The 12,923-nt window shown below is 43.9% G+C and overlaps 1 protein-coding gene across 7 annotated transcripts in view; it reads left to right on the forward strand.

Moving 5' to 3' along the window:
* The window catches only part of CCDC85A (coiled-coil domain containing 85A), a 60,209-nt gene that overhangs the window by 32,570 nt on the left and 14,716 nt on the right, over positions 1-12,923 (forward strand). For 2 of the 7 annotated variants that reach the window (XM_048938188.1, XM_048938186.1), the window contains one exon: positions 5,048-5,365. The exons of 3 other annotated variants lie outside the window; for them this stretch is intronic. Coding sequence is in view for 2 of the 4 variants with exons in the window: in XM_048938186.1 (XP_048794143.1) it covers positions 5,048-5,091 (44 nt within the window). In the remaining 2 variants the exon portion in view is untranslated. Of the gene's footprint in view, positions 1-5,047; positions 5,366-12,923 lie in introns of those variants that run through there. 2 more of the 7 variants (XM_048938189.1, XM_048938187.1) reach the window with 1 other exon arrangement.

Genomic DNA, 12,923 nt, shown 5'->3' on the forward strand with positions numbered 1-12,923 from the left:
CAAACTGCCCTAAGTGCTCACTTTCTGAGTCTGTTAGTGAACCTTGGAAATGAGCAGAGAGGTTTGTGTTTTCTCACAGTATGCCCTGGGGAGAGGTGAGAACAGCTTCCTGCTTTAAGGGATGCATGGAAGGAGGAAAGCTGTCCTTGGCATCACCTGTCTGAAGTGCAGAGAGTAGGCCTGTAGTGATTTAATTCTCTTCTTGTTCCTTCCACACTGTGTGATGCTAAGAAGTGCAACAGCTTCTTGTGACTCCCGCTTGGAGGGGTTACTACTTGTTCTTGTGGCAAAACTGGCTTGGTAGGAGCAAATATATAAGAGTAAAATCACTCAGCACATCCCTTCAGAGCACACTAGCAGCTGGCGCTTGAACATCATGTGTGCCTGATATTCAGAGGCACAATCTTCAAGCTGAAACTTCTTTTACGTGACAGGTCATGTAAAAGAACAGGCAACCACAGTTGGCCCTATGCATACCCTTTGCACACTATTATTAACCTGAAAAATAGTAGCAAAATGAAATCTTCAGTATGGGGAAGGTATTTTCAACTAGCTCTTAGAATTAATTTTGGATTGGGTTGAGTTAGTTTTGCTGAAATCATTGATCTCACCCTTCGATATCCTGAACTTGCAGCTGTGTGGCAGATATTATATGTGAGAGAAAACTGTTAGCTAAAAATGAAAGCACTGTGGAAATGCTGGGATGGAAATACAGGTATGCAGAGAGAGCAGCACTTAACCGTAAGTGCTCACATATGCACTGCTCCTCTTGGTAAGTGGCTTATCGTGGGATAGGCAGGCAGAATTAACAGAACATCATGTGCAGATCTTCAGAATACTCTTACAAAAATCTGTTTGCATTCTATGTCAAATATTTCATTCTCCAACATGTCTGTAAAATGCTGAATTCATGGGAATTGGCAGCAAAGCTGTTCTCACAGCAAATACAGGATCTGCAGCATGCATAGGACATATTTTTATGATGTTAATTGTGGCTGTATGAGCATTCAGAAGTGTGTGTGTATTTGTTAGAGCTCTGAAAAGGGCCAGAAGTGGCACATTTGTAAATGGGTCTTTCTTCACTCTTTTGAAACTTTTTCTCTGACTTTTCTTTGCTACGTGATCTAAATTGGTTTGAATGTGTTGTTTGTTATTATAATTATTTTAGAAAGTTAGTTTTGCTTTAATCTTGAGGCCACCTCATCATTTATATGATTTCAATCTTCTTGCCTCTTCTCAAAGCATGTTTGTCTTCCCCAGCTGCAAAAATACGCAATGTGAATGTCTGCTCCAGGGTCAGAGTGATGCTTCTGAGTGTGAAATTTGACAATGTGCATATTTATCCAGCTGATAAACACGTCAAACAAAAGAGAAATGTTTGACAGGAAGGGTGGGAGCAGAATTTTGAGGACATGGAGGCTAATGCCCACTCTTACTACTTTTCACAAGCTTTCAGCTATTTTTGTTGGCATATCTCTGTGTTCAAGCACGTGGTTGTGTTGATGGATAGAAGATGTAAGTAAGTCACTGAGTAAGGAAAATATCTATGTATTAATTTCTGTCTCAGGAACTGTCAGACAACTGCAGTAGTGAAAATGGGGTTAAGTTAGAAGACTTCACTCTGATCCTTAGCGAGTGTTTCTTCAAATAAACGCAGTAAAAACTGATAATTGATTTAATGTTTGCTAATTACAATTGCTTATATGAAGAGAAAAAAGATGCATAGAACTTTTTTTTTTTAATAGTGCTATAAGCAGGAAATGTATAAGAGACATGCCACATGGCAGGGGTGCCATGCAGAGGGACTTAGGCAGTCTAAAGATACGTGCCCTGCAAACCTCCTGAAGTTCAGCAAGCTCACGTGTAAAGTCTTGCACCAGGGTGGGGGTAATCCCAAGCATGAATACAGCCTGTATAAGGATGGACTGAGGGCAGCTCTGAGCAGAAAGGCTTAGGGCTGTTGATGGATGAGAAGCTTGACATGAGCTGACAACACGTGCTTACAGCTCAGAAGGCTCCCACCATGTCTTGGGCTGCGGAAGAAGCGTGGCCTGCCTGCAGTGCTGCGTTCAGCTCTGGGCCTCCGGCATGGAAGTATTGGAGCTGTTGGAATGAGTCCAGGGGAGGCCACAAAGATGGTCGAAAGGCTGGAGCAACTCTCCTATGGAGACAGGAGAGAGCTGGGCTTGTTCAGTCTGGAGAAAGCTTGGGGAAGACCTCATCGCAGCACTGCAGTACTTAAAGGGAGCTGCAGGAAAGCTCGAGTGATAGGACAAGTAGGAATGGCTCTAAACTGAAGGAGCGTAGATTTAGATTAGATATAAAGAAGAAATTTCTCAGACAATGGTGAAGCCCTGGCATTGCTGTCCAGGGAGCTTGGGTGCCCCATCCCTGGATGGGTCCTGGGCAGCCTGAGCTGGTGGGGGGCAGCCAGTCCATGGCAGGGGTGGGACTGGGGGGGTGTTAAGGTCCCTTCTGATCCAAATCTTTCTGTGGTTCTGAGAGGTTTGATTGGGGGGAATTAGTGATTAACCTGTCCTGTTAGCATGAAGCAGATTTCTTTATTAGAGACTCTTCTGCTGGGATAGCAGTCTTACCTCTGATTACGTGCTATTATGTTACGAAAACTGAAGTTCAGTCAAACTCATCTTTCATACAATGAATTTTCAATTTAATGTGCTGTGAGCTTATTGAACTTAAACTTGGTGTGAAGATTGCTAAAGGTGACATTTCAAATAAACATTTTTCTACAGTCTTATTGCAGAGAAGCAAGAACAAATGAACAACAGATGTGAAATATTCATGCAGTTAAGAAATATGACTTGTAAAATTTGGCTGTTTTGACTAGCAACATCCCTGACTTCTTTTATGCTTGATTAACTTTTATGTTGTGGCTCACAGGGCCAAGAAGACTTGATTAGAGTGCGAAAAGTCTCAACGTGCTCTGATGAACTGTTCTCTTGGTAAAAAGTGTTTGAGTCCTTTAAAGTTTGTAGCATCAGGAGCAGCAGGTGAAAGCAATTACTGGTAAAAATATAAACTTGCAATTAGCAGGTAAAGACTAGCATTTGGGAAATTACTCTCAGCATGATGAAAATATATACAAATTAAATGATATAGATTGTTGCTTGTTGGCACAGCAGAGGAGATCATCCTGGATGAGCTTCCCCTGCCACTCACAGCCTTTACAGCTGGCTAGGAGTTGTGTGGGAATCCAAGTAATTTTGCCCCACGTGCCGTGCCTCACTTTGAGTATATAAATCAGTTAGTAGGTAAATTCTTCAAGAGAAAGATGTGGAAATAAATGTAGATAGCTGTGAATGAATGTACTATCCATGCACGTACCTCTGCCCAGGAGTGCAGATCCCAGCGCCTTGCCTCTGCTATCAGTCATCTCCAACATGATACAGCCCATTTATGGCCCTGTAAAAACAGAAGTGATTAGTGGCTGTGCACCCTGCCAGGGTGGCGAGGCAGCCAGCGGAGATACTCATCAGTGAGGGGAAGTAGAGTTTAACTCCCTTTTAATTTGTGCCGAGACATTAACTGTGAGTTATGGCCCAGCATTATTTAATGAAATACGTGGTTTCTTTGCCTGGGCGTGTGCATACCTAGCATGTAGGACAAAGCGAGTGTTGTATGCCATTGGATCAGCGTGAGTTTAATGCAGTGTGTTCCACTGCTGATTCAACAGTCTTTTTTCTTTCTTATTTAGGAGAGAGTTTGGCTTGATGCGTGCTCCATTCAGTGCGCTAAGTGAACAGTAGGCTCTAGTGCGTTGTTTCAGCAGGGAAAGGAAGTTAGAGAAGAGTTGCAATATGCGGTGTGGGAAATCATTTTTACAGTGTAGAAAAGCTTTTCTGTGAGGTGTGAAATGCCTTTGTCTGTGGTCACCAGCAGTTGGTAAGAAGTTGCAAAGATGTTTGCCCAGTGCTCCGATTGGTGCTGACCATGGGCGTAGGGCTGCTTTCTGCTAGACCACGTGTGATACGTGGGAGCCCAGCATGCTGAGGCTGTGGGCAGGGAGACCTTCTCAGAGGGCACAGAAATGGACATTCCACACATCTGGATGTGAGGATTGCCCCCTTATTAAGGCCACATTTCCTAAAGGTGCAGATATTACTTGTAGAGGCTGATGGTGGGATGAAATGCTTGCTCAGCACCAGGCGTGGACACTGGTGGGCCTTATGGCAGCTCGGTGTGCAGTTGCTGCGCTGCTGTCTGGTGAGCTTGAGCATTTGCTGTGTGTGCCTTGAATTGACAGAATTTGTTTTTGCTTACAGCAGGCAGTTCTGCTGGTAGTTTTGCTTACCTGTGTGAAAGTTCATACAGAAGAGACGAGGGGGAATGTTTTTCAGATGAAATTTCTGTACTGATCAAAAACCAGAGCTTAGGTCTGGCCAGTACTTGCTATAAACACATGGTTTATAGGCTTCTGTGGGTTTTTTTTTTTTTTTTTTTTTTTTTACATTTGTGTGTTATTTTGAAAACTCAGTTGCGATGGGGCAGTCACCAAATTCCATCTCTCACCCTGCTGGCTCAATCCATTAAAATACCTTACCTGCTAGTAGCACTATTTTTAAGAAAACGGAGTGAAATGTCACTTTTGTTAGTTCTGCAACTATTATATCATGGTACTTAATGAACGTGAGGTTGTAAGAGTTTTCAGTGAAGGACACTTTCAGATAATTTAAGTGTGTTTCTTCTGCAGCGTACCTAGCCGCCAGCTTCAGAAAGAAGCTGGTTATATAGCACCAGCAGTGGGAATTATTTGGGCTTCAGCATGAAGCTGGACTTGCCATTGTGTGGTCAGCATTTCTGAGCGTTGGCTATGCTCAGGGCTCGTGGGCTTTCTTTGGAGGTAAGGGGTGACTTGAAGAAAACTGTCTAGAAAATAGTTTTGCTTCTCTTCGCATTCTTGGGGAATTTTCTGCAACATAAGAAACACTGTATTTGTGTTAAGAATAAGGATTAAACGTGAGGTGATTTTCTGAAAGTAAGTTTACTGATTATTACTTATTTTGTCTGATTTTACTTTTTTTTCCAGCAGGTCTGCATTCCTCTGGCTTCTGCAATAAGAGATTTGTCTGACGCGGTAGTTCAGATTGAGGTCGCGTTTCCTTGCCAGCTCCCTGCCTCCCTCCCTTTTTCTTTTCCCTTCTTAAAGCTTCAAAACCAAGTGCGAGCTTTTCCCTTAATCTTTTTCTTACCAGAAGATCTAATCCCTTTGAGACCTGACCCTTTAATCTCATATTCTTCTAAGACCGAGCAATGACTTTCATGCTCATGCTGAACATTTCATCAAGCATTTTCATCAAAATAGAAGATGTCTGCGGTGGTGATGGTAATAAAATCAACAAGCAAATCTGGGAGTTTGGAAGAGGCTCTCTTTGTTACTAGCCTTGCTTGTAAAGAAAGCTGAAATCTGGTGAGTGCATAGTCTGAAACAAAAAGGTATTCCTGGGCTGTTTGCCTTGGAGTGGGACCTGCACTGTGTCTGCTGTCCAAACGTGAAGTTCTGGTGTGAAGTCAAAGCCAGAGGAAGCTCCGAGCCATGGGTGACATTGCTGAAGCTTTAATTCTGTTTACATGTGGAGTCCACCATGGCTGCCCAAAGCCTTATACCTGGCAAAGCCCGCGGGATCACTGCTGTTGGAGCTTGGGCTTTTCATTTTCTGCTGTGGGAAGCTGCAGGATTAGTGGGATGAGTGAGAAATTCAGAGTTTGCTTCTGAAGGCAATTTGAAGTAATTTACATAAAACCAAAACACAACAGTGCTCTCAAGTGCTCTTTGCGTGTCACTGGAGCATGTTACACCTCTATTTGCGGGGAATACAGGAATTGAGTCCTGCCCATCTTTACTACTGAGTGCCAGCATTGTTATCTCCACGTACAGTGTTTCTAAAGGAAGTTGTTTCATTCACACCATAAAAAGTGTGTGGCCTTACAGTAACCTTCCTTGGTTTGCATGTGTTCTGCCACCCTAGCGCTTTTTTTGCTGTCCTGTACAATGTAAATCCTGCCTGGAGCTGGGCTGCTGCTCACCGCATAAGCAGTGCTCTCAGCAAAGCTCAGCTGGCTGTTTCGGCAGTGCTGTGAGCATCTCTTGGCATGGAGCATGGTGGAACCTGAAGAGCTAAGGGCAGTGTAAGGGCTCTGTCCGCAAAGAGGCAGACAAACAGGGGATGCTATGGTGGAAAAATGTTGACTTAGTACAACTTTCCAACCCGTGAAGTGACTTTATGGTGGGTCAAATGCCTTATTACCTGTTAGTAACAGTGGGACTTGAAAAAAAAACACACAAAAACCAGAACAAAAGGCCCTGGAAAACATAGCAAAGAGAGCAGATGTACTTCCATTACTGCTCTTCTTGTTCTGTTTGCTGCCTGAGTGCTCTCGGGCACCCAGCTCTGAGTGATGGGCAGAGTTCAGCTCCCAGCAGCATTGGGTCCCAAAAGTGCTCTCAGCTACCTGAGAAGCTGCACTGTGTCTGTGGATAGAGCAGGCAGGCAGCAGCATAGAGGTGGGGAGTGAACATCTGCTGTGCCTGGTAATTCTGCTGCTGCTGTTACCGTGGAGCCTCATCGAAATGCGTTTGTGAGCAGGAAAGTCAAGCTTGTAATTTTCCTGAGCCTCTGGCATATTTCCAGGAAGAAGTTGGTTTATGTGTCAACCACTTCTGGAGTCCTAATTGCTGCTATTAGAAGGATGAGAGGAAAGGAGATTCCTTTTGCTCTCCTGTCCCATCCGCTGAGATTTTTTTTCAGTCTTCATTAAATCTGAAAGTTTGTGTGGAGTCCTTGTGCACGATGTGATATAAATGAAGCAACAGAGGTTGGGTGAAAGAGGTTTTCTTCTGCTGTTTCCGTAGGTAAACGTGACAGCAGGGTTGTGCTGATGAATGGCAGGAAGTCACGCAGTTGGATTGCAACAGCTTGTCATGCTTTGTAGTGCCACTGCAATGGAAAATAAAAATCTTCTACAATAACTTATCAACTCTGATCTTATATTTATAACATCAAGAATGTTGTTCTGAATTTTGGTCAGATAGTTTTTCCATTTCAGCCAGAATTTTAGGTGGGAAAAAAGGCTCACAGTCTTCTTTTGATCGTATTCACTTCCAGCAGAGAAAAGGAAACCGGACGTTCCTGGGATTATTATTGAAATTCCTCTGTCTCCGCAAGGCAGGAAGCTGGACTGTATTGTTTCAGTGGTGTTTTCTAGCCTTAGGTGGCCAAGATAGTCTATATTTCTGAGTTTTCTTCAGAAATTTCAGGATGCTGTCTGCAGCCAACCCTGCAGCTCAGTTCTGGACTTACTTTACCTCCCTTGCCCTTGGCACTGTGGTAGCAGAGCTCATGCTGGGTAATATCACAGTAGGTAGTCTAGTTTTGCTGTATTTTGAATATGAATTGCAGCAGATACGTGGTCATAGTGTCCATCCCCATGCATGGGGCAGAGGGCCAGGGACGGGCTGCTCTGCCTGCATCCTGGTTTCCTTCTCATGTGGTGGCTTCTAACAGCCTTTAGAAACAAAAGCCTTGCTCAATTATTTATGTTCTGAGTAGAGGAAGTACGTAAACTACTTTCCCATCAGTGAAATAATCGGGAAATAAACAGAGGAGATCTAGTCTGAAAGGTTGGTGTTTTGTTCAGATGGTGCAGATAAGGAGCAGTGGGAGCTCTCCCACTGGGCTGCACCGTGCATCGCTGTGAGCAGCGCCCTGATTCCAGAGCCCTGTACGACTGAACAAAGTCCTGCATCGCCAGTTAAAGGAGGTGTAGACCTGCGAAATTGCTGCCGTTGTTCATTCACCACTTTCAGGTTCTAAGGTACTTCCTGGTGGTTTTAAACCTGCACTGCTTGCCCCCATTAGTCTGCCTTCTTCCAGTGAGTCCCCAGCATCTGCTTTCACTGTCGTGGCAGTGCTTCGCTCACCCATGGTGCTTCTCTTCCCTTTGGAGCCCTGCTCTATTCAGCGTTTCATCTCTGGCATGCATGGCCCAGAACTGGGTGCTCCCTGGTCCACCCTGTGCCCAGGCAGAACACTGGGGGGCTGTGGGAAAGCTGCATGGCTTGGAGACTCAAAACTAGCTGCAGTGCTCACTAGGAAGTCTGACTCATTATTCCAATATGAAGTTGTATGTTGGCAGAGCTTTTGACGTAGTAAGACCTTCTTGGAAATGTTTACGACTCTGGCAATAAACCCAAATGATGTATTTCTTGTTTTTTTCTTTTCTGCCTCCTTACCTTTTCCTTTTCTTCACTGACATTACTTATGGAATTGATTTCTTCATTTGGTTCCAACGTTTGCCATCCCTCCTGTGCATGTTGACTGTAAACATTGCTCTCCTTGTCCCGCAGGCTGCATTCTGAAAGCCTTTCTGCTGTCAGCAAGAGTATGTGCTGGTGTTTGCTGGCCTAAGGTGAAGACTTCTGGTTTTACTCTCAAGGACACCATTTGAACTTGATTTGGAGTCTGGCAGATAGTGACCCTCTTCATGGGGACTTTATGGGTTGGGTAAATCTATTTCCTAACTGAAGTAGATGAGCAGAGAAACGATTTATGGGTTTGTTCTAATTCAGGATCACTGGAAGTTTCGCTTTCAGTTGCAGCCTGCATTACAGAGCTCCCAGTGGAAGCCAGTGTAATTTATTAACTTGAGCTTGCTGTAGCACTGCTCTCTGGGCTCAGGCTGCCCTCAAGGAGCAAAAGGACTGTGGTGACATCAGGATGAACCCAAGCAGCCCAGGAGCCAGTAAGGGCTTTGCCAGTCGCAAACCACACAAAACTGAGAGAACAAGCCAACAGGCAGTGGGAAAGGCTTTAGCAGTAGCACAAGAGATTTGATTTTCCTCAGTTTTCATCAATAACGTGGCAGTTTTCATCAAATAACGTAGCACAGGCTGAAGTGGAGCTAACAGGATAGCAAGCAGGCTGGGGAAAAAAGCTTTGCTGTTGTCATTTCTGGTGTCCAGAAATCCAAACAAATGAAGGGTAGTATTACAGCAAGCCATTAGTGTGATGTGTTATCCAGCTGATAGCAAGAGCACGATGGATAGCTTCTGAGAAGTGGGACACACAGCCTTACCTCATCTACTATTTGATGTCATTTTTAGGGATCCCTGTAGGCAAATCCTTCTCTATGAGAGTATGGCTAAGGCTGCCTCAAGGCACTGAGAAGTATTTTCCTTGTACTAAATAGGTAATTCGTGATTAAATGCCACTGCAACTGGGAAAATCTATTTTCATACAAAATCAGGGTAAAAATATCTGATTATAGAGATATCCTAATTGGCACTTCGATGTGTAGTGTGCTCTGAAATGGGGAACCCTGGCATACATTGCCTGAGAAGTAAAGCTAGGTCTGTCACCTAACACTGCAGTCTGGATGTTAGAAAGAACGTATGTGCATTTTTCTCTTTTCTCCAGTTTTGAAATACTGAGTGAATGAGCTTAGTTAATGATAGTTATAATTAAATAAAGAAGTTGAGAAGGGCAGGAGCCGCAATGAAGGGAAATCTCAGCTTGGGCTGGGAGAATTTTGGACAGCAGCAGTGCTGAGTCACCAGCCCCAACTTAGCCCTAATGCTGTGGTGTTTGCTGTCACAAAACTTTCCCAGAGTACGTGCCCCATCAGTAAGCAGCACCTGAATGTTCTGGTGAGCTTCATCAAAGTTTGCCTTAGGCGAGCTCCCCCGTGATAACACCAATCCTAATGTTGCTTGGCTGCAGGGAGATTCTGCCACCACTGTAAGAAGTATTTCTCCAGCATTTTTTCAATAGGAGCGTTATGTAAGGTGTGCAGCCTTAACAGAAAATCATAGCAGACAGGGCTACAGATGCCCTTCAGAGGCCATCGTGTGTCCATGCTGGAGGCTGGATGCTGCTGGGCTTAGCAGCTTCACCCACGGAGAGATGCAGGTGGTGCAACATCTTCCTTGGTGTAAAGCCAGCAGTGGGGCTTTTCTTGTATGCAAAGCAGCTGAAAGGGGATGGATTGCAGTAATAACATGTTTTAGTCATGAATATTCATTTTGAAGTAATTAAATCAGATGTCTAGGAATTATAGGACGGGGAAATGTTTTACGTGTCGTTGAATCTGCTTCTCAGTTAGCATAGAAACCCTTTCATAAATGTATGAAGCTGTCAGTTAATTACAGGAGCATTTAACGTAGCCCTTGCTCAGTCTTGCTGTTCATCTCTCATTTATTGAAAGATGATTTTGTTTTCATTGCGGGATACTGGGTGTGGATCAGAATGACCAAAATCTGTTTTGATATGCATCTGCCACCACAGTGCGAGGAGAACAAGTGACTTTTCCTGTTGAACTTGAATATGCCTCAACTGAATTGTTACACATGAAAGTAGCACTTCACATAACACGCTGAATTCTTTACTGTAGTAAATTGTGGGCAGTTTCACTCATTTGTACTGCATGTGTTTAAAGTATGCGTGCTGGGATGTGACAGCTCTACAGATTCTGGTGACCTCCTGTAGGCACATGAGCACCAAGTGAGCTGAGGCGGTGGAAGCACAAAACGTTGATGTTAACAGAAGCGAGGTGATGTTTGCCTCCCCATGAAATCACGTTTTTCCTTTTTCTGGCCACGAGGAGGTAAGGGTGGCTCCAGGGCAGCAGGCTGTGCAGCCTCGCATCTTCCCTGGCCATAAGGTAATGGCTAGGGGTCAGGGCAAACAGTAGTACTCTCCTCTCCTGATACCTCCAGCCTCCAAGTATTTTCAGCTTGAAGGACTTTCTCTGCTTCCTGTGGCTTATGTGCTTTGCTTATCCACTGTACTACCAGTTTTCTCCAAAGTAGAAGGTTCTACACAAGCTTTTAACATTCATCAACCAAGTAGCATGTTCTACTCTGACAGCTTTATGCTTTGGAGTTGGTCAAAAGGAGGTCTGCATATAGCTTGTGGTCACTTTTTGCAGATCTGGGAGAAGGTACTAGAGGTAATTATGATTTCTAGAAAAAGCACCCCGAGACTGTGCTGGTATGAGCATCTCCAAAGCTGGAAAAGTGAGGTCGGGTGGACAGATGCCCAGAGTATGTTTCAATGTTGTTAATGATTTGGTTTTGTCGTGTAATATTTGATTTGTAACAGGCAGAAGCAGAAGTTGGCACAATAACCATTATGCTCGTTGTTATCTGTTGAACACAGTTTCACACAAACAGCAGAAAAATGAGCAGATCTGTTATCCTTGCAGCATGCTGCCTCGCACTCCCCAGCCCTGCATTACTTTCTCCTGCTGGGCTGTCAGTGCTACATGCAGCTTTTGGCTTTGTGCTCAAGGCATCGATGCTTCCTTATTACTACCTTAATAAGGGAGAAAAACCAAAGCCCAACAAAATACCCAAATCCAGAAAAAAAATAGATGGAAAGTGTCCTTAGAAACCTAGAATTTCATGTGACATCCTCAACCATTCTAAAATAGCAGAGGATAATCTAGCTTAAAGAACATTACAAATTACTTGATAGATTGAGAACAGGCACTGTCACATGAAAATGGATAAAGCCAAGGCACAAATACGCCCTTGGCGTCTGATAGAATTTGACATAAACCAAAAATATCTAGTAGCTTCAAGAGTGTGGACGTCAAAAGAAAAAGAGCTCAGCTATGTAAATACTGATGTTCTCTATTAACGTGGTAGAATGATGGATATGGAAACGGGGCAGATTGTCACGGAATTTTCCTAAAAGCAAGATGTTACTGCCTCCATCATAACATGGAAAAGAGTTTTAGTCTCAGTCCTGTAGTGAAGCACTGCACAGCAATCATTTTCAGCTGTGCTCTGAGCACAGGAAGCTGTAATAGGGAAGTTGGCTTGGTAGGAACCCATCCATGAGCATGGGAGTTGTTCAAAATTGCTGCTCTGGTAGAAATGTCTGGCAAAGAGAGTTGGGAAAGGGCAGAAGTGGCATAACCAGGACCCCCCCCCCCAACACTGGTGGTAGTTTGGCCACTGCAGTGTTGCGGCTCATCTCTCTGTTAGCCTAAATGATTCAGTCGTGTGTCTGTTCTTATGAGGGCGTGCTCCATCTTAGCATAGTTAACAACTGTTGTGCATTGCTCAGAGCTCAGCAGTTGGGCTTTGGGGTTGTTAACACACATGGCATCCCTCACTATTGGGCTGTGGACATGAGAAACTCAGTATGTTTGGGTGTGGAAGTGTATCTGTAAGAATTTGCATCCGTGACCGTTAGGATGTGCAGATAAGGCATGGCTTTCTGAGTAACCAGCAGCATTAGATAACTCAGTTTGGGAAAGGGTGGCTGCAACCTGAACAGCAGTGTTGGTTTGCTCTTTATTTATTGCTCTTTACTGATCTCCGGGCTGATTAAGAATAGATGGATCATATAATCCTTCTTGTACTTTTTTTTTTTCTTTTTTTTTAATTTTGCTGTTGCCATCACTGGTGACATTGTTTCATTATGTACTTCCAGTGCCTTCATCTCTTGTGTCCTTGGCTGCCTTTTCTGTTCAGTTTTTCCTCTCAGCTCATAGCATCAGAGCATAAATATATGAAGAGATACTGAAATATATATGCGTCTAGTCTTTGTGTCAAGAATACTCGCATAAATAAGGATTTGCTAGATCAAGCCTTTTGTAGCTGACCTAATTTTCAGTTTTAATCATATTACAAAAAGATTTAAATACATGTTTCACACTTTAGAGGGGTTAAGGAGCAAGGAGGCTTTGGTGAAGCAAGGCTAGGGCAGCAGAGACCTCCACACTGGCTGAAGAAACAGAAGTGAGGGTATGGCTTTGCCAAGGGCTGTACACTGTCTGAGGAGCTCATCATGGTAACATGGAAAAGGACAAAAAAGCCAAAGAGAATGCAGATGGGAATTTGTGAGGACTGTTGGGCACAGTTGGGAAGCTGAACATCACCACAAAGCCTGAGCCCA

The sequence above is a fragment of the Lagopus muta genome, chromosome 2 (assembly GCF_023343835.1).
Source record: "Lagopus muta isolate bLagMut1 chromosome 2, bLagMut1 primary, whole genome shotgun sequence".
Lineage (NCBI taxonomy): Eukaryota > Metazoa > Chordata > Aves > Galliformes > Phasianidae > Lagopus > Lagopus muta.